The sequence below is a fragment of the Rhineura floridana genome, chromosome 4 (genome assembly GCF_030035675.1).
Source record: "Rhineura floridana isolate rRhiFlo1 chromosome 4, rRhiFlo1.hap2, whole genome shotgun sequence".
Classification (NCBI taxonomy): domain Eukaryota; kingdom Metazoa; phylum Chordata; class Lepidosauria; order Squamata; family Rhineuridae; genus Rhineura; species Rhineura floridana.
The window spans coordinates 141,638,469-141,661,145 of NC_084483.1; the positions used below are offsets into that span (position 1 = coordinate 141,638,469).

At 38.3% G+C, this 22,677-nt stretch overlaps 1 protein-coding gene across 13 annotated transcripts in view; it reads right to left on the reverse strand.

The window, feature by feature from the left end:
* CEP170 (centrosomal protein 170) overlaps positions 1-22,677 on the reverse strand; it is a 138,506-nt gene that overhangs the window by 87,589 nt on the left and 28,240 nt on the right. For all 13 annotated transcript variants that reach the window (XM_061624606.1, XM_061624602.1, XM_061624595.1 and 10 more), the window contains 5 exons: positions 21,389-21,478; positions 20,515-20,596; positions 17,145-17,200; positions 15,055-15,217; positions 12,139-12,273 (listed from right to left, as the gene is read on the reverse strand). In XM_061624606.1, coding sequence (XP_061480590.1) covers positions 12,139-12,273; positions 15,055-15,217; positions 17,145-17,200; positions 20,515-20,596; positions 21,389-21,478 — 526 coding nt within the window. The remainder of the gene's footprint in view (positions 1-12,138; positions 12,274-15,054; positions 15,218-17,144; positions 17,201-20,514; positions 20,597-21,388; positions 21,479-22,677) is intronic.

Sequence of the window (22,677 nt, forward strand, 5' to 3'; positions counted from 1 at the left end):
TATTACGTCAAGAGAAATATCTGAGGCTATAAGTAAAATTAAATTAGGAAAGGCGCCAGGACCGGATGGACTATCAGCAGTGTATCACAAATGCTTGGAGGAGGAACTCTTATTACCTTTACAGTATACAATGAATTCTATTTTGCAAGAGGGGAAGATACCGGATAGTTGGAAAAATGCCAATATAACATTAATACCTAAAGAGGAGCAGGATCTAACCAAAACAAAAAATTATCGGCCGATATCTTTATTGAATAATGACTATAAAATTTTTACAACGATTTTGGCTGAAAGAATGAAAATAATATTGCAACAATTTATTCAGGAAGATCAAGCGGGGTTTTTACCTAAAAGACAACTACGTGATAACGTCAGGAATGTTTTGAATTTGTTGGAATACTTAGAACAACGAAATGATAAACAAGGAGCTTTGATCTTTTTAGATGCTGAGAAAGCATTTGATAATTTGAATTGGAAATTTATGTTTAAGGTCTTGGAGCAAATGGATTTTGGAGATAACTTTATAAAATGGATTAGATCTATTTATACATCTCAGAAGGCACAGATAATTGTTAATGGAGGGTTAACGGACTCATGTGAAATACAAAAGGGTACAAGACAGGGATGTCCATTATCTCCCCTTTTATTTATTTTGGTCTTGGAAGTGCTGCTTAGAGATATAAGGCAAGATAAAAGGAGTTCGGGAATAAAGGTAAAAAAAGAGGAATATAAATTGAGAGCATTTGCTGATGATTTGATAATTGTATTAGAAAATCCATTGGAAGGAATTAATGCATTGATGGACAAATTAAAAGAATTTGGACCGTTAGCAGGATTTAAGATCAACAATCAAAAAACAAAGATGTTGGTGAAAAATTTATCTTCAAGGGAACAAAAAGAGTTGATGGACAAGACAGATTTTAAAATAGAGGAAAAGTTGAAATATTTAGGTATTATCATGACAAATAGAAATTCAAAGTTGTTTCATAATAATTATGAAAAACTATGGACAGAGATTAAGAAAGACTTGTTAAAATGGGATAAATTACAATTATTAATGGGAAGAATATCCGTGATAAAAATGAATGTACTGCCGAGAATGATGTTTTTGTTTCAAACAATACCTGTAATATCCTCTGATTTACCTTTCAAACAATGGCAAAAAGATATTTCTAAATTTGTTTGGCAGGGAAAAAAACCAAGAGTTAAATTTAAATTATTACAAGATGCCAAAGAAAGAGGAGGACTGGGATAACCGAATTTGAGACTTTATTATGCTGCCTGTTGTTTAGTCTCGATAAAGGAATGGTTTTTATTGAGGAATAAAAGGCTTTTGGATTTGGAGGGCCATGACCTGAAGTGGGGATGGCATGGATATCTATGGTATGATAAAGTAAAAGTTAATGTGGATTTTAATAATCATTTTATAAGACGTCCTCTGTTGAAAATATGGATTAAATATAAACCAAGGTTTTATTCGAAAATACCATTATGTGTCTCAAGTCAAGAAGCGTTTTACAGAAGAGAAATGGCTGGAAAAGAGAAATGGTTAACATATCAAGAACTATTAGAAAATGTACATGGAGAATATATAATGAAAGAGAGAGAACTGATAAAGGAAGGATATAGTTCTCAATGGTTTGCCTATTTACAATTGTTAGAAAGATATAAAATGGATAAGAAAATGTATGGGTTTGAAATAAATAAATCTGATTTTGAAATAGGATTGTGTACAAATGATGAAAATATAATTACAAAAATGTATAAACTCTTGCTGAAAATGGATATGGAAGAAGAACAAGTAAAAGAGTGTATGGTAAAGTGGGCAAAAATTTTTGGTTATAATATACAAATGGATCAATGGGAAAATATGTGGAAAAAAGGCTTGAGATTTACATTATGCTATAATCTTAAAGAAAATTTTTATAAAATGATGTATCGTTGGTACATGACTCCAGAAAAGTTGTCAAAAATGTATAGTAATGTTTCTAATGCTTGTTGGAAATGTAAACAAGAAGGATCATTTTATCATATGTGGTGGTTGTGTAAACAGGCAAAATCATTCTGGGCACAGATAGGTAGGATGATGCAAAAAATCCTAAAGATAAATATTCAGTCAAAACCAGAATTTTTTTTATTGGGTTTTATGGATAAACAAATAGAAAAGAAATATGGAAGAATAATATTATATATGATTACGGCAGCAAGATTATTATATGCACAAAAGTGGAAAATGGAATCAACACCAACAACGGAAGAATGGCTATTGAAATTAATGGACTTAGTAGAGATGGATAAATTGACATGTTTACTTAGAGAAAAATCGATAGATACATTTCTTAAGGAATGGAAGCCTCTCTTAGACTTTTTGTTGAAAGATAAAAATGAAATGATGATAATGGGATTTGACGATTAATTAAGATAGACTATGGAGAACAGTGATTTTGTATGTATTAAGGGACAGGTTTGATATATATTATATATTTATAGCTGATCTGTGACAAATCGGAAGTCAAATTTTTTATTTTTATTTTTAATCTTATTGTGTTATGTTTTTTTTATTTTGTTTTGTTTGTTTTATGAAAATTTGAATAAAAATTATTGTAAAAAAAAAAAGTAATGAGAACATCTCACCATTTAAAATGGCCTGCTGTGACAAGTTTGGTTTTCAGTTTGAGGGCAAAAATCACTTGTATTAACTGAAATTGATGCCACATTTAATACCGATCTTGGTGAGATCGCTGGAGCACCATCTAGTTTTATCCTATGGCATCAGTTATTGTGGCCTGAAAATGAAGTCAAGGCGTTTGCTGGGATTTGGCCAACCACATGTTGACCCTTGCCCATCTTGGTTTATACAATCTAGCAATGAAGGATTGACTGGGTGGATTCAGGGAGTGGTCAATGATTTCTTGCGAGAGGCAGTGGCATCAGTTGCTTTGAAGGAGGCAATAGTGCGGCCTCTCCTGAGAAAGTCTTCTCGGTACCAAGAAGTATTTGATAACTATCACCCAGTTGTACATATCCCTTTTTTGGGTAGGCTGATTGAGAGGATGATGGCTGGACAACTGTACGTGTTTCAGAATGAAGCTGTTTCAAACCAGTTTCCGCCTCAGTTTCAGCACAAGGACACCCTGATTCATTACCTTTATTGAGAGGAGGACAGACGGAGTACCACCTGTTGATTCTTCTCAACCACTCAGTACTGTTTGATACTGTGGACCATGGTATCTTCCCGGAGGGACTCCCTGAGTTGAGAGTGAGGGGCACTGTGCTGCTTCCAGAGTTTCTACCAGACAGTAGCACTGGGAGACTCCAGCCCCACGGCTATTACAATGTAGGGCTCCATCCCATCTCCCATGCTATGTAGTATCTATAGGAAGCTGCAGGGAGGAACCATCTGGGGATCTGAAGCAAAGTGTCACTGGTACTATCTCTGAAATATATGAAAAAATATATACACCATCTGAATCAGGAAACAAAGTAGATATGCTGGACTGATGTTTGGAGGCAGGGATGGGCTGGATGATGGCCAGTAAATTATGATTGATTCCTAGTAAGATGGAGGTACTATGGATATGTAGTGTATGGTCCACGAATTGGGAAGATATCCTGTTTTGGATGGGGTAGTACTCCTTCCAATCATCTAGATATGTAGCTTAGGTTTACTCCTTGACTCTTTGTGGTCATTAGAAGATTAGGTGGCCTTGATGGCAAGGAGTGCCTATTTCCAGCTTTGGCTGTTGCTGGACTGGAATCGCCTGCTATCAGTAACCTATACTCTAGTGACCTTGCAGTTAGATTATTGCAATGCACTTATGTGAGGCTGCCCTTGGAAAAAGGTCCACAAGCTGCAGTTAGTGCAGAATGCATCTGCCTGGTTATTAAGTGACAGAGCGAGATGGAGTCATATAACACCTATCTTAAAAGCTCTGCACTAGCTGCCTATGTGTGACTGGACTAGATTCAAGGTATAAGTAATGGTTTACAGAGCCCTAAATGACTCAGAGCCCAAATAATTGTAGAAGTACCTCCTCTAATACCAGCTAACTCAACTTAAGATCAGTGGCAGAGAGGCTCTGTTTGCAGACTCTGCCAGGATTTGGGATGAGGAGAAAGGGCATAGAAAGGGCTCCAACCCTGGAATAATTTCCTCTTTTAAAAGAGGTAAGGCATAGAATTTTTCCAGACCAGGGAAGCCTATAAATAAGATTGCACAAGGAATGGTGAACATTGATTGCCAAGGAGGTGAAGTAAGCACAAAAGAACACAAAGGGCAGGGACTACTGTACCTGAAATATAGAAGAAGAAAAATCTTTATTTTCCTGACATGCATGAACAAGAAGAACAAAGATGTTCTCCAATTCAGCGTTTGAGCTTCCTAGAGAGCAATCCAACTCAAGGGAAACCAGTGTAAGTTGTGCCAGTGCAAGAGAAGCAGTCATAAAGTTCTGTCACATCCAATTGCCGTTCAGGAGTCTCTCGGTTGGCTGAACACCAGTTCAGCCGGGAGCTGCATGCAGGGACCAGAAAGGAAAAGCCTGCTCTCCCAAATACCCCTACTGGGGAGTAAGCCTTCTCCATTGACTTCTATTGTATTTATTTTCTCAGATGGACATTTTCCCCAGCATAATTTTTGTTGAACTGGGACCTGCAGGAGTGCTCTGAACATGAGATGGATGTAGCCTAAGTCCCCTCACCTTGGCCCCTCCCTTGACACACCGCTGGAACACCCCTTCTTCAGGGTTTATGCACGCTTCACTTATGCCAGTCTTAATTGAGCTGGCTGAGCCCTGGCTAAGCAACTTACACTGGTGTAGCACTGCTGAGCCAGGACCCAGCCGGCTCAGCTGGAGATCTGCCACATTCAACTCTCCTCAGCCTGTCGTAAATGCGAGTTGGATTGTGCTCCTACTCTTGCAGTTCCTATTAATTTTTCGTTTATCTACAAAATCTGGGGAATACAAGCACCCGAAGCAGATATACCTACTTTAACCTTCTTCTTTTCCTTATTAATTGAACAATATTTTATAATAATTCGTACCAGAAACAAAATCACTGTTCAGAAGATATATCACTTCTCTTATACTGATCGTTACAGATAAAATTAAATGCACAGCAAGTATTGTTACAGAAGTGCCAACAGAAAAATCTAATGCAACATACAACACATTTAGTCTCTTTCAAAAAAAAAAGGACTAAGGTCCAAGAGAGTGCCGACTTATGGCTGAAGTCTTTTTTTAAAATCATTCTAAAGTAACTTAATTTTTCAAACATCATAAAAAAGTAAATATAAAAGATTACAGACCAAACCAATGGCTTCTTCTGCTAACAGCACGCTTCGTTTGATAATGAAGTGAATGGAGGGGAGGAAGGTATACATGAGGATTGCATAAGAAAGAGCCCAGGTGGATCAGACTGAAAGATTCTGCAAAGTATCTGGGGCTCCAAGTCAGTGCCAGGATACAAATAACCCCATACACAAAGACATGTGGGGTTTGCAGATTTTTCTTTCCATCTATAACCTCTTGTTACAGTTCTTAAATTCCACTCCATAAGAAGAATAGCCCTGGTAGATCAGGCCAATTGCTTCCCATAGTGGCCAACCAGATGTTTCCAGGAAGCCCATAGGTAGGGAATGAAGAAAATAGCCCTCTCACTGTTACTCCCCAGCAACTGGTATTCAGATGCATATTGCATCTGAACTGTCAGCTCCATATAGCTATTAGGATCCTCCATGAATTATCCTCCATGCATTGATCTTATCTCCTTTAAAAACAATTGAAGTTCATAGTCATCATGAACTTGTGATATCTTGTAACAGCAAATTTCCATAATTTAACTCTGCAGTGTGTGAAGAAGTACCTCCTTTTGTCTGTTTTGAATCTCGTGCTAATCAGTGTCATTGGATGATCATTGGTTTTAGTTATAGAGAAAAAACGTTTCCCTATCCACTTTGGGGTTCTCCACTGTCTGCTTTCTTGAATAATGATGGTGTTATGTGCAAACTCAATCACTACACTGTTCATCCTAATTTCAGATCACTTTTCTTATGAAGTGGAATGAACATGTTAAAAAGCACTAGTTCCAATACAGATTCTTGGGAGACCTTACTTTTCTTATATACCTCCACTGTGCGAGATGTCCATTTATTCCTACTCTCTGCTCCTTATTCTTTAACCCTTAAAGCAATGCCAAAACACATGTAGACATGTTCCAATGTGTTCTAGTTACAGACCGAATAATAAGAAGTGACACAGACTCCCATGTATTAGCTTTCTCTTTATCTGCCACTGTGGTGTACTGTTGCTTTAAGAGAACTGTAAGAAATGTTTGTTGAGCAAATATGAACTGGGGCCTAGTAGTTGTGTGAACTAAGGCCTACTGCTGGGGCCCACCAGTTCTGTAAACTGAACTGGGGCCTAGTAGTTCTGCAAAATGAACTGGGGCCTAGTGCTTTTGTAAACTCAACTGGGGCTTATGACTGGGGCCTAATAGTTCTGTGAGCCGGGGCCTACTAGTTCTGCAAACTAAACCAGGGCCTACTACTGGGACTTAGTAGTTCAGGTCTGAGCTTGAATCTCTCAAGGTATATGTTGCACTTTGCCATGTCTGAATAATATTACTAATTGTGGGGCTTATAGAAGACTTGAATATGTTGAGATTAAACAACAAACATTATAGCTACTCTCTGGTCTGTTGAAATACCAAAATATATTTTGTAATGTATTGTTTGTTTTTTCACAGTGCCCCGAGATTTTGCCCCTCCCCTTTTCAGTTCTGCTTTAACCAATTTGTTGTTGTTACTATAAAAGGATCTCTTATCCCATGACTAGTAGGTTTACTCAGGAGCTCTTGGAGTATGGACATATAAACAATGTTACGAAATAGAACTGGTTAGCTTCACAAAAAAGGGAGGAACAACTGACTATAAAGACTTTTAATTCAAATTTGATATATACAAGTCAGGTTTTTTCCTTCAGACACTGAATATAATATTAATACATGATAAGGTAATGACAGTAGATTGTTATAGCTATAGGGTTGTATCTGACTAAGTTAGGGTTGCCATATTGACCAGTTAGCCAGGTTTTACCCAAATTCTAGCTATGCTACTTGGTGCCCATTATGTGGCCTGGATTTCCAGCTTTCTTTTAAAAAAAGAAGCAAGTCTCTAGCCCTTGTGGATCCAAAGATACAAGGCAAAATGTGGAGACAGTTTTCTGCTCATTTTGTGAGAAATCAGCCTATTCCCACCTTCCATTGTTCTTAGCCAATGGGGGTCACAGCTGTCCTGGGAAAATCAAGAATCTCACTCTGCCTGCCTGCTGCATATGCAGAATCTAGCAGTTTAGAAAACTGCACATGCTCACTAAATCAACACATGCAGCTCTACCCTTATCCACAGACTTTCTGGTTGAGTCAGCAAGGAGAACAAGCTTTCAAATGCCTCTGGGTCTCAGTATGTGTCTTAAGTGAATGCAGTGGGAGTGTCTGCCTGCCTTCATGAAGGATGGAACAAAGGGCTTATGAATCCACCAAATGCACCCTCTTCTGAACAAATAATACTTTGTTATTAAGATATAAAAGCAAACCACCATGTAGAAAAGGCTGCAGTATTAGCATTTGCATTTTTGGCCCTGCCCCCACCCTGTTAAATGGTGCTTATTCCCAAGTAACATTGCATTGGAATGCAGCCTCACTTCAGAAAAGGCAAAAAAGTATTTTATGATGCATATTCTCCTTCAGAATGACTGGCAGGTATCTCCCCACCAAAGATCACCCTACTTCATTTCCTCCCCAGGGATGGATGGAAGAGAGATTCTCTCTTTTTATATATGTATATATTCAATGCAGTGGGGATGTGTGTAACCTTTCCTCCCCTTAAGACCAATAGGAATGGAACAGCTGCCCTGTCTAATGCTAGCACAGCTTCCCAGGCCTCTACAATTCACTGCATTTTTTATTTTATTTTTTAAAAAAGAGGTGCCAGAACTCAAATTCCATCAATTTCTAGCCTGTATCATAGAAGGATGCATTTCCCCTCTCCCTGATCTGGTGTGTGAGAATCAGTATACTAAAGATACATTTTACATGCTCAGACACTACTCTCTTTAGATAAGATGACTGACTGAACTGATAATATTGAAATTTTTATTTTATCTGCATTAAAAGTTGTACTGGTAGGTACTGGTAGGTACTGGTAGGTTCATTTCACATTTCCTAATTGTTGGTACAGACAACCTCTTGATCACAATATTGCTTTTAAATGATGCGTTGCTGGCTTTTTGTTTTATCCTGGCTTTTTATACTGCTGCATTGACTTGTTTTATGTTTGTTTCTGATTTATTATGTTTTCATATTTATTGTGTATTTTTATTGTTTTTATTATGTTTGTAAGCTGCCCTGACCTCTGTTTTTAACAGTGGAAGGGCAGGATATAAATCCTCTTAATAAATAAATATTCCATAGTGTTGGAAACTAGAGCCTAGGCATTTAAAGCTGAAAATGTAAGGTTTTGGTTTTTAAAAAACAAAATTCCTCACATCCCCTCCCAGTTTTTGGTGGTAATTACTAGGCACAAAAACAAAACAACTGGACAATATAACCTTTAATATGCTTAATTTGCATAATATGCAAATTGCCCTGCCCAGATTTGTGGGACTGGAATATGGCAACCCTAGACTGTCACACTTAAGAGTAAACACCTGTAATCAATTAACTTTAGTCATGACAAATGTAAGTCTACTGATTTCAGTAGGTCTACTCTAAGTATAACCTAGTTGGATAGAATCAGTGATCTTCAACATATTATAGCCAGTTCAATTTTTTGGTGTAATAGCAAGAGCACAGAATGCATTAGGAGGTTTAAGAAGGGTTGCCAACTTTTATTTTTATTAAACAAATAATTAGAGTTTGCCAAGTAGCTTGTACTGAAGTGCAAACTAGACTTTATAGGAAGATGTACGGGTACCACTAATGTGCGTGATTTCCCTAATAACCTGCAAGTAATATATTTACAACATTGTTCCCCCACCCCATCTGATTGATTGAGTTCATTTATATGCCACCTTTCCACAGCAAGCTGTGCCCAAAGTGGCTTACAACAAAGAGAAGTCAAGTGGTTACCAATGAAACAGAGCGTTGGGTGAGGATGCGCTAATATGGAATCATTTTCCAGCTACATGCAAACTGTGGAAACCCCATATGTCTCCCTGTAAGCTTAGACTATGCTAGGGATCAGGAACCTGTGGCTCTCCATGTGTTGTTGGATTCCCAACTTCAGCAGCCCCAGCCAATACGACCAACAGTCTGAGATGATGAGATCCATCAACATCTGAAAGGTTCACAGGTTTCCCATCCCGGGGCTGTCATGAACCTGTAATGGTCATGAGTTATTAAAAATCTAATAACAATACTTTGGTTCCAGTAAGGGACTCTGGGAGACGGTTACAGTTAGAAAAGACAAGCCTTTGCCAATTTGAGTTTCACTTCCCAGCTGAAGATGGTTAGAGAAGCCTTAACAAGCTGCACCTGTTTATCTTTGCTGATTAGCAAGTGCCTGGTACCCAAGGTCATCCTTGGCCTGTACAGTTGGAAAACACAGTTGGGAGGGGGGCCTGAAGGCGCAAAAATGTGAGAAACATCGAGAAGAAAGTTACATCAGCCAATTCCTGATTGGTCAATTAATTTTGGACCGTTAGGATCCTTTTCCCTTAAGTATAGGGCTAGAGACCCATAGCCTTTGTTCTCTGTTCTCTGCCTATGCTGACTGGCACCAGAGTTCCAAACCTTTCTGCCTTATGGTTCCAGAGGTTGCTTATGGGAAGGCAACCTATGTCTGGTTCCATTACTTTATGTTGAACATCCATCTCTCTTAGGAGAGGTGCCACGCAACCAACTACCTTGTGTGTAAGTAGTTAGGTGAGTTAGTTTGTTATTTTCTTGTTGTGTGTATGAATTCTCTTGTAAGAACCTAAACCCCTGTTGGGTGAATGGTCTTAAAGGATTACTTGCTGCTATATGCTATGTGCACTTATATATCTTAATAAAGCTACTTCTATTTAACCTGGTGTGTTCAATTGAGAGAAGGGGTGGTTCTGGATTCAGTACCTTGACCAATCTCAGTCACTAACTACCAAAGAGGGTTAAGAAGTTAAAGGCTTGGATTTTAAGTGTTAAACCAGAGGTGCCTGGCAAGGAGAGTAACTGTGACTCTTGCCTTTTAGGACCTTGGTTTTATATATCTTCTGGGCTCAGAGATCCCCTGGCTCTGAGTGGACCAGTATACAGGGGTGGTGGCAGCCTACCTTCTACCTTGCAGGGTTGTTGTGAGCGTACACAGCCTTGGCAAGGGTGAAGTAATAGCTTTTTGGTTCCAGTCTCATTTCCCTAAGGGTGGGGGTCTGAGTCTGATGCATGAACCCAGTACCTTGAGGGTCTGGGGGTCATGACATGGGCTATGCAGTACAATCCTACATTTGTCTACTCAGAAGTAAGCCCCTTTGGGATCAATATAATTTACTTCCAGGAAAATGAGTATAGGAATGCAGCCTAAGTGCCTCTAATTCATCTGAAAAGAACTCTGTATCTATTCTTTATAGATGCATAGCACAGTTAATTAAAACAAATATTATAGAGCCAGGGTTCCCAAACTGTGTTCCATGGATCACCTCATTGGTCCACAAGCTTCATTCAGGTGGTCCGCAACATGACCACCTTAAATATTCATATTGATTTTTAATTGTATTTTATTGCTTCTTTTATTTCTTAAATTGTATTGAATGCAAATTGTAACAGAATAAAATATAAGAAATAAAAGCAGCAATAAAAATACAGTTAAAAATCATTCAGCATCTAACACAGTGCATTAAAATTGCTACAACAGGCAGGAAGAAAACATTAAGTGGTCTGCTAAGACCATCAGCAATTTTCAAGTGGTCCGTGGGGAAAAGAAATTGCAAACCATTGGTATAGAGCAGCCTTTCCTAACTAGTGGGCCACCAGATGTTGTTGGACCACAATTCCCATCTTTCCTGACCACTGGCAATGCTGGCTGAGGCTGATGGTAGTTGTGGTCCAACAACATCTGGTCGCCCACTAGTTGGGAAAGGCTGGTATAGAGAATGTACAGTAACATGCTGTAGAAACTGTAGACAGAAGCCGCACACAGCCAAAAGCACAAACAAAACTATTTTCAGAAAAATAGTTTTGTTTTTCAAATAATTTATCAGGTGTATGGTTTTATGTAACAAAAAACATGTCTTCTTCTATTGCACAGCTTTATTCATATACACCTTCCATTTTATAGATTTAGTCAACTACACTCAATTCCATTTTCATTACATAAATGTCTATTAGTTTTTAACAACTACCAAGGAAAATCAACTGGTTTGTCAAAAAGGTTTGGACCACTTCTAAAGCAGACAAATGGAATTCTGTTGAGAGCTTGCAGTACTCAGGCAGCCTCTCCATTTATTGGACTACCTCAAAAAATAGAAAAGCCAGTTGCTGGGCTCCGTCTGTAGCACATTACAGCATGACAACATATATAAAATGTCTCCCCTTGGTATTATAACTTTTAAATTCTGTCCAACAAAATAAATATACTCAATCAGCAAGAGTCTTGTTGAAGAGATAAAACCTGAGAAGCTGGGTTTATAGCTCCCAGTCTCCAACAACACAATTTTAGGCTGCAATTCTACAAACACTTATATGGGAGTAAGCCACTTTGAACTCAGTGGGACTTCTCAGGAGTCATACCTAGGACTGCACTATTAATTTCCCATAGACATTAATGCTTATGGGGAAATATCATGGCAACCATGACACTTGATATGACTGCCATAGTGGGACCAAACCCTGCCACCCAACCACTGTCATATCCAACCTTCACTGAAGGACCCCAAGGAGTACAAAGACATGGGGCCCTACCAAAAAATGATCTTCCATTCTCCCTCCCACACCAAAAGGCATTTTGTTAGTATATAGATTTTCTGCTTGAACTTATTGTAGACATTGGCCTGTTAACATTATTTTCTTAGAAGCAGTGACTGACTTAGAATACATACACCTTGCCAGATGTAAATTGGAGGTTAGAAAAAGCTACAAATGGATCCGTTTTCTATATAACCTTACCTAAAACTCCAGTTTCTTGTATTTTCTCTTCAGGTTTACTATCATGTTTGTAACCATTCTGTTCTTCAGCCTCATCATCACCCCACCATGATGGCTGCCCATATAATGGTGTACCCCGAGGCATGGCAGAAAGATCTACACAAACAAAACAAATTAGATTACTTGTTTGCAGCAAATAAAGTGACAATCTGAAAAAATTGTACTCCTACATACTGTAATGCATATTAAATGCTCAACGGTTTTTACTTTTGTTGTCTTCAGACTGTTTAAGCTATCTATATTTTAGATATAAAATTTGCTAACTTATATTGCTGGCCTAGCTGTTCATGCACATATAATTGAGCTGTGTCCCTTCCCTTCATAATGAATAACAATTTGTGCCATTTCTATGAAGAAATATTTAATAAAAGTAACAAATCATTCATTGGAGTTCAAAGCTACTGGTGCAAAAATTCAGTCACTTTAAAATATAAACACAGACTATGTAGTGTGTAGGACAGAAAAGCCAAGCTATTCTAAGAAACACAAGGGGCTGTTAAGTGTAACGTTTTGTTTCTATTTACACCATAACGGCTAGAGAAGCACACTGTTATGAGGTAAGTGATGCAGAGCTGAGCAGTTCTCTCCTATCTGAAAATGGAAATTTCTTTGTTATAGTACATAACTGGCACAGTTCTACAATGTAAGAAATAAACCTGGCAATTTTTGCAGTGATGTATGAGACATCAGATGGCCCTATTCTGCTGCCCCTTCCTTACCTAAAAAAAAACCCCTTTCGGGCAACGTAATACATCTTATAGGGGTCTAGCAAAAGCACTACAGCAATAGTACTATAACTGCCAACTCCTGGCTCTTAAGTAAAAGGTAAAGAATCCCTTTGGGATATTCCCACTGGATCCTATGCATCACTGGCTACTGATAGATCAAGCTCATAATTGGAAAAAATTGAGGTATTTCATTATTTACTTCAATAGTGTATGGAAGACAATAGCAGGGCTAACAGATACACAACAATCTTACCTCGTTGGTTATCCATATCTCTTCAGTGCCCATCAGTGGACAAAAAGGGCCTTATATTGTTGCCACAGCAGGAGGGTCCTTGAGGAGGAATGCCTCTTGGGTGCTTACTGAGCATTATCACCATCCACAGGAAGGAGGAAGAATCACCTTACTCATGCTACAACAGCAGCAACATCTAGCTGCCTCTACCTCTTCTTCCCTTTCATAGCTCTTCCATTACCCATTTGCTTGAGAGAACCAGTTGCATCTTTATATTAGTTTCTCTTAACCAGAAAACAATCACTATAGGTGCAAGAGAGCTTTTGTCTGCAAATTTCCTTCAAAAAGCAATTGTGGATTAGAGGAAATTCAAGGCAGCTGGGGCTGGGGGCCAGGGAAGGGGATTTTGACTTCAAGATGTGATGTGGGGCAAATAATATGAAAAAAATATGAAAGGAGGGAAGCAGAGAACTGTGGGTGGTTGGTGGAAGGCCAAAAGCGGGGGGGGGGAGTATGAAGTAAAGCAGCAGGAAGTAATCTTCAAAGTTGAAATGAATAAAGGAAGATAAACAGAAAAATATGGGGGGGGAATCATATAAAATGAGAGAAAAGTAGGACAAATCAACTGTCCACCATTTTGCCAAGCAACAAAAGAAAAAAGTCAAACTTGTACTCAAGAACTCTTTCCTTTTATGAGTCCACACTACTGGGAAGGCTACTACATCTGTTGTGATTCATTCTGTGCACTTTTAAAATGAATTTGCCAATTAAATAAAAAATTACCAGGATTTAATATCACTTAATCACATCAAAACCTCTAATTTTAATATAAATATTATGTAAATTACTGATAGAAGTCAGTTGGTAAATACATGCTGATGTAAAAGTTTTCAAAATATACATAAAATCAGCAGTTTTAAAATATTCATTATTAAAATACATGTCAAATTTACGTATCTGGATAGGCTTAAACAAAAACGTTTTTAGCAGGCACCAAAAAAGTATAGTGAAGGTGCCTGCCTAATATCAATGGGCAGGGAGTTCCAGAATGTAAGTGCTGCAGGTGCTGCCTTCCTGCAAGTGCACATCTGGGATTAGTCATAAATAACCACAACCCCCTTTCTCCCTTCTACATGTTCACCAGATGGAAATTCATCCATCACCTTTTATTCAGGATTCTACTGGCAAAACCTCAAGATTTCAAACTGCCATCTCTAGATTGTTTTTGCTTTGCCCCATGTCCCCAAAAGAAACATCTCTTAGGGTGTTTGAGAATAGTGTATTCTACAGCTAGAGCTAGGACCTCATCTCTCAGGGAGCTAAATCTGTTTAGCCCTCACTATGCCCGCTCCTGGGAAACTCAGTAAGATTTCAAAACAGTTTGTCGGTGGTTTTGAACTTAAAAAAAAGCACACAAAGAGAAAGGAAAATATCACAGAGAAAAGACTCAAAATAAAAAGTTAAAATACAACTTTTCTACTAGTTCTATGCTGGTGGTACTGTTCTGCACAGTGAGGAATGATGGGAGTTATGTTCCAATAACATCAGGAGTGCTGCAAGTTCCCCGTTCATGCTCAAAAGTTATTTCTATGGGTGACTGTTACACTATTTAACATACAACAAGATGATGAGGATGTGGGGTGGAATTTTAGCTCAACAAGCGAGACAAGCTACCATAAGCTAGTCCTCCTTGTATACATCTAAATAACAAATTAATGATAGCTCCAAAGGAAAATATGGAGCTGGAGTGCCTTGAAGAGGCTACCTAACAAAAATTAGAGGCTCTAATATGTATGAATTTAATCTTGAATGCAGCTTAACAATATATCTAAGAATATTCTTTTTATATTAAGGATACAATATTTGAAATATTCATTTTAATGGCTAGAACAGACTGTACCAATTCATTTCTCTCACCTGCAGATTTCTCTTCAGATTTCAGTGCATCTATAGCTCTGTGATGTACTTCAGCAGTGGTGTCTTGTAGTTTTGGCTGTGTAGCTTTGGCAGTGGTTAGCTTTGATCCTTCTGCTTCTGAAGATTTTTGGGATAACTGCAGCTGACTTGTAAACTTCTCATGCTGGATATTAAACCCCATCAAGCAAAGCAACAGAACTTTAGTATTCAACAAACTTTTAGTAAACTACAACAAAATGAACTAATGGCTGTATCCAATGTTACTCAAAGAAGACCCACTGGAATAAACATTTATTCTCAAAGAAGACCCATTGGAATCAACAAATTTAAGCAACCTAAGTCCATTGTTTTCAGTGGGTCACCTTAGTTGGATATTGCTCAACATCTTGATTCTAAATCTATTGGCTGCATTTGCACATAACACTTGAGACATGGGCTGTGTACCCTAACTGTGATTTGTTTGAATATATGAAACTGCCCCAGGCAATCAACCATGGTTTATTGACTAAAAACAAAAGACAATTTGAAACCATGGTTTGTTGTCAACATCTCAGTGTGCTTTAGCTATGTCTTGTTATGTCCGAACCCAGGATCCTGGCTTAATATTGGTTTATCTTGGCACTCCACGACAGTAAACTAGGAAGGAATGCATGAGGCAAAGATGGCTAGAAAATGAAATTGTTCCACAGGCTGAACAGCTGTTACTTTTGCATTTCTAGAAGTAGCCTTCCCTGCTGCATTGCAAATAATAATATTTTTTTTTAAGTGAACTCAAAGTTACTAACATCTATCCAGGACTTTATGCTAAAAGCACAACTTCTTTTAGCAGGTTAGCATGATTGATACACAAATAACTGTGAAAAGGAAACTGAAGAATACTATTTTTTTCTATTTCACTCGTAGGGTTCCTCCCACACAAACACCCCACTGCTGGAAAATTCTTACTTGTGACTGCAATTGTGACTGCACCTAATTGACCATGGTGGCATAGAGTATCAGCACAAATGTCCCAAACATGCCCAGCTATATTTAATACAGGCTTATTGCTGAGGAATTGGGTATGAAGCAAAACAGCAGTTATTTGGGGAATAGGCAAAATTATAATGGCCCATTTTTGCTTGCTGGAAATCTTCAGGGAACCATTTTGTAAGTTTCCCTACTATACTTTGCTGGAGGCTTGGAGGTATTGATCACGAATGAGGGATAGATATAGGGGGAATTTCCTTCAGGGCCAGCAAAGAGTGTTTCAAGTGTCCATAGGAAAGTACAATTGTGTCCTTTGGCTTCACACATTCACCAATTTGGTAAGCAAATAATTTTAAAAGAAAATCTATGGGAATGCGGGCAGGAGTCCTGCAGAGAAAAAATATTTTACTCTATTAGGGCAGTAGAGAAAAGCCTTATGAATTTCTGGTCTCAAGACAATATTGGGTGTGTCTGTAACAGGCACAAACGAGGGGGGACTGTTCAGCTTGGTGTGCTTGAGAGCATCCAGAGATCTGAGAAGAGAATTCCACTCTCTGTTTATGCTGTCATCCACCATTAAGCAAGCTGGTGATGTGATGAAGCTGCACTGGTACAGGAGTGCTGTGAAGGCATTTGAGACATCAGGCGACAGAGAAGGCAGGGAGAAAACCAACGAGGACTGAGCAAAACAAGCCACTGTTCCTTTGATCATAGGAGAAATTGATCCTGGTTCGTTCAACAAACTATTGATTAAAACAAACCTTGGGCTTAGTGTTATGTGCTAATGTAGTAATTGTGTGACATGAGCCTTCAGTTGTTACACTTTAATGGAATCATGTTTATATTATATACTTTGAGCCAATTTACTTGCTAGAGGTACAACATATGCCACAAAAGAACAAACTGACACCTCCACTTGGAGATGCATATGCAGCTGCCATTATTAGAGATATCATATAACACCAGTTCATTCAAACTTGGCTGCAAGCATAGCAACAGCAATCAAACAGTAGCCACACACGTTCCCCAAGTGATTGCATGGGAGCTGCTAGTTTGTCTCACTAAGTTTAGTAGCACCGTCGGTCTAAACCTAGAGACAATAAATACACACTATATATTTTTACCTTAAGTGCCTCTTCGGGAACTCTCATCTCTCCTCTGACTACAGTAAAAAGATTAGTATGTATGATATGATAAGGAAAGTAGTGATGTTTCTCTAATTCCATTAGATTTCAAATTCTTTCTTATAATTACAAGATTATTGGGAGCAAAGTATTGCTTCCAGCTTCAACGTTTCAGAAGATGCAATCTTTTCATTTACGAATTAAGGAAAATATATTAATAAATGCTATATTATATTTTGTCTCATTTATTCATGCTAGTCGATTTCTTTAATACTGAATGATTTGAGTTTCTAAACATAAGCAACCAAAACTTAAGAGTCGCTTGTCTGCTTTTATTTGCGGTATGCAGCTTCATCAGTTTATTTCCATCTTTATTGTGCAGCTGCTGCTTGCAGGAGTGCAATTACTAACTATGGTCAATTCAGAAAGTCATGACAAGCCAGAGGTAGCAACTAACTTCAAAACCATGGTTTCCTATTTGGATTTGTTGGTCAATCACAAACTATGCTGTTGTTAACACAAACTTCACATTGTTTGATGTAATGTCTGAATTGAGTCATTGGCTACTATGTTACCATAAAATGTGTTTTTGGTGCAATATATGCATATAAAGGCACTTGTTGAGATTATCTTCATTTTATTTTTGTTTTATTTCTACACTGTCCTTCCTTCTATAGGAGCCCAGAACTTTTAATAACACAATCAAATAAAATACAATCAGTTACAAACAATAGTTTATAATGATTTAAAACTGAATACTTAGAAACATTTTGAACTAAAACAATATTCATAATGCAAGCTCCATGTGTGAAAAAATATGACTCAAAGAACTTCTTGGGCTTATAAAAAAAACTTCAAAAGGGGAGGTGAGCTTATCAAGATGTAGATCCCCCCAGATCAAATTGCTCTGTAGAGTGCCACAAGAAAAGGTACACTGGCCCATGAGACTACTTGCCTTCCTAAGTTCTAATGGCCTTTTCTCCTAGCTACAGTGATGGAGAGGGAGGGGAAGGGCAGGGTTCAACAATTTTGCTTGCCCTCTAGTCACAATAAGAGGACAGCCAAGATCTAGTAACATTTCTCAGTGCTGGAGCTACAGAGGGGGAAGATAGTCCCTGTCCCCTTCCTAGCTTCAATCATGGGTGGAAGCCTGCTATTTGTTTCAGTGTTGTGCTTGCTGCGCGCAAACAGAGTGCCAAAGCAAATTCCTGCTTCTCATCTCTTGATCCAAGCTGAAGGGAAACAAAACAAGCATAGAGATTTGACAGAATATCAATGACTTGGAAACGTCAACTAGTCCAAAATGCAACAGCCACATTACTGGCTGGGGTTCTTTTTAGAACTTGTATAACCTCTGTTCTAAAACAGTTGCATTGATTGCCAGTTGATTTCCGGGCCCAATTCACGGTGCCCATGTTAGTATTTAAAGCCCTAAATGATTTAGGCCCTAAATATCTCAGAGACTGTCTAATTCCCTACAGAATCTTTTGGGTGTTAAGATCAGCAGAGGGGGCTTTCTTGGTGGTTCTGCCACCTTCAAAAGTTTGGGGGATGGTGGCCTGGGTGAGAGCTTTCTCTGTAGTAGCCCCTAAATTGTGGAATTCCCTCACAACAGAGGTGTATCTGGTACCTTCACTACGCAGCTTTCAGTGAACGCTAAAGACACACTTCTTAATCCTGGCCTTCAGCTCCTAAGATGCATGCTTTCAGAACCCACCCGATTCTTGGGAATGAAATGTGTTTTAATTCTTTTTAATATCACATTTTAGATCTTGTAACCTGCCTTGGGATGTTTTGGTGAAGGGAGGGCAATTAATAATAAACCATATGGCAGATGTATAAGCAAAAACCCAGGACACTTTTGCCACCCTACACCGACTCTGAGCTGGAGGTGGATAGCTGAGGTGTTACACTATGTCCCTTGACCTTATGCTGCATTTTCAAAGATTCAACATAAGCTCAGGGACAAGAGGCCATCCTATGGGGCATGTCCTTGAAAGAGCTCTCGTACACATACTGCTCCTGCAGCCGAATGCACTGGGAAGTAAAGGGAAAGGAGTATATTTTGGGGATTGGGGCTGGTAGGGAGGTCATTTTCCAAGCTTTGGAAAATTAACACACACATACTTGATTTTTTTTTTTTTTTTGCAAAAGAATCCTGATAATTTCTGAGTCAATCTGAGATGAGCAACAAAGAGCTTGCCTATGTCTAACAGCAATGTCTCTGACTGACAGGACCCTCCCATTAGCTGCTCCCAGACTCTGGAATTCCTTGCAGCTAGCCTTATTTCTAATGACTTTGCACTGCTAGACAAAACTTTTTTTATTTAGACAGCTCTTTGTTTCATAAGCCAATTTGGGAGTATGTGGCAATTGGTTTTAACTGGTTGTTTTTGCCTGTCTTTTGGATTTTAAATGCACATCTCATTTTCTTGTGAATTAAACCAATAATTTTATTTTTAATTTTATTTAAAATTATTTAAATCCCACTCTTCCTCCCTAAGGGGATCAGAATGGCCTACAATAAAAGCAGTAAAAACCAATAAAATATAACAATTTATCATGATCTCTTCCCCTCACTTGTAGTTCTAACTTGCAATAGCGCTCTAACTTTTAAAAGTAATTGATGTTAATCAATAACTGAAGATTGTATACAACACTGATTGTGTGGATGTCCACTTGCACAATGGGATTTCTCCTTCCTCTCTTGCACTTCCAAAATCTGCTACAGAAGGTTCCCCAAACCTCTGGAGATTTTGAAGGTGAGTGGGTTGCTGAAGAGTAGAGGGAAGCTCTGTTGCACAAGCAAAGGTATGTTGTGCAAGCAGAATAGCAGTCTGGGATACAACTCTGAGAATTTCTATGTGGAAAAGTCTCCAAGTGCACCAGGTTACTGTTAGCAAAGGCTTAACTCATTGATATCCACTCATTTGGTTCAAAATATATGCAGGAGATCTTAATTATGTGCCACTAAATGAATAAAACAGCTGCAGATCTTATACTTTCTAGGCTTCTTTTGTAGTCCTTGACAATGAACATGTTGTCAATCGCTGTTTCAAAAGAAAATATACAAAAACATGCAACTATACAGGTTTTGCAAGACATGCTATTCTAACAATCAAGGCAATTAATTTTTAATTATCTTAATGTTTAAAGTTATAAGATTTTAATCCATTTCTTTCTGCCAGTTGGTTTGAGAATTCTGAAATGCACAACCTCTATTCTTATATTAATTTGGGTTTATAGCCTCACTTCTACAGTAAGTATCCAAAGGAGCTTTAAAAAAAAAGAATAGAAACATTAACATGTAAATGCATGAACATGACCAGCAGCTTTTTAAAAAAACAAAAACCCATTCTCATAATAAGGATATCATATCCAAATCTCAGTTTATCATCAAGTTTTAGAGTGATGTATGTCTGTTCTGGAATTCGCACATCATTCACAAATGTCTGGTGAAAAAAGAAAAAAGCATTAGACCTTCTACTGGTAATGAACTGCTCAGTATGATCCTAGTTTTTCTTTTAAAGTCATAGCATCACATATCACTATCTTGTTCTTGAAAATAATGTTGCAGAATCAATCTCACTTGCCTAATATAAAATTACAGAAGAATGAGTTGATATATAGATGCCAATATGACCTGGGCCTAACATGAATTACTTACAATGGATCTGCTAATGAAATAGGCTATAAACATGCTGAGCTAACACCAAGCTGTTCCCATAATAGCAAGACACCTTCCTCTAAAAAAATACTGTGCTTTTTCCACACAGTCCGTGAACCTTAAGATTCCATTGGCTGGATCCAGAGCAGAACCCTATGAACTGAATGCATCAGTGGGCAGAAGGTGATCTTTTGCCAACCCCCCTCTCTCCCTAGCATCCTTGACAGATCTGCTCCAGAAGTTTAGGGGAGGGTGTTAGGCTTCTGTGGGGAGCTTCAGACAATTTGCAACATACTAAGGGTAGAGTGTTTAAAGTAATAAAATCCTACTAGACATGACCAAAACAGCTCTTTGGATCCTGATTTAAAGCTTTATATAGTTCAACATTATTACACATCTCTCCAAACAACTGGCAAGTTAAAGACTGACATTCTCAAGTCATCATATTGCAACGGAAAAGTCAAGTTTTAAAGGAACACTTCTTGATTTCTCCCTACTTAGTCTACCTAACAAAGTAATCACAACAAGTATTTGTTTTATTCGTTGTAAAAATTGAACAGAGTCATATTTAGCTTACCCCATTTAGACTGCCTAAATCCTTCACCAAGTGTTCATCAGCAGAGGCATCATAGTTGACTACAGCATGCTGCTTGTCCACACTACGTGACTGAAATATTTAGCAGATACAATTTTTATATTAATTTGTATTTTTAAAGTAGTGAAGATTTAATAAATCCTAGTTATTTCAAAAAGGTTAACACCTTCCAAAGGGCATCTTCATGAAGCTACTAGGAAAAAGTGATTATGAGACTAGTGTTGTGAAGAGCTTTCAAGGTGAGAGATGGAAATTATAACCCGATACAGAGGATAAAAATAAAAGTCAATGGAATTGTTCAAAAATAGTTGTCAGTGAGAATTACTGGAAAAGCAGCTGAGATTTGCAAAATCTGCAAAGAGGTGGTGTGACTTCTCAAAAAAACCCAATAAAAAAAGAACAGTGAAATGGTCAGATCTGGAGGAAATACTTCTATTGACAGCTAGCTCTTCCTTTAAAATAGGTAACTCAGCAGGAAATGTTTGCTGTTTATGAACCTTGAATAGCAATGGAAGTAGGTTTTTGAACTATAAATTATCTCACAGAAAATCAAGAACATGCTCCAAATGGTGCTCTCATCAATATAAAATATTGATATATATTAATGTGAACTAACTTCCTCTGTTCTCCCAGTCATGCAGATGTACTGAATATACTACTTTATAAAAATCACATCAGTAAATCAGAACTTTCACCCTTCAGGGGCAATAATTTAGAGTACAATTTCAGAACAATATTGAATCAAGACCAATTATTAGCATTGTTCCACTTAGGGGGATCTTCCTTCCTCCTGCTGCCACTTGAAAAACTGGTCTGAAGGGTTGGGAGAGTTTCTTCTATAAACAGAAGAAGCCCTTCCTTTTGCAGAAGGCAGCAGCCTTGTTAGATGCAGAAAGTCGGCCCCAAACTGTGCCAGAGAGAGCATCAGCTGGCAAGCTACTCCAAGCACTGCACCAGCAGAGTTCCAGCCATCCACCATCTTCAATTCCTCAGAGCCCAGAAATATTCAATTCCCCTCTGGGCCTAGAAATATCCTGATGGAATGAAAATGCTGGCTGGCTGGCACATCACCTAGTGCAGCACTTGGCTTAGCAGCATTCACTGCCCTAAAGCAAAAAAAAAAAAAAAGACATGTAAGTAGGACAGCAGCAGAAGGGAGAGAGTGGATGGAGCAAAGCAGGGAAAAGGAGAATGTCTAGGGTAGTCTGGCACTTGAAGGAGCTTGGAAGCCACCCCACCTAAGGCACCCTGAAACCAGGCACAAGAGAATG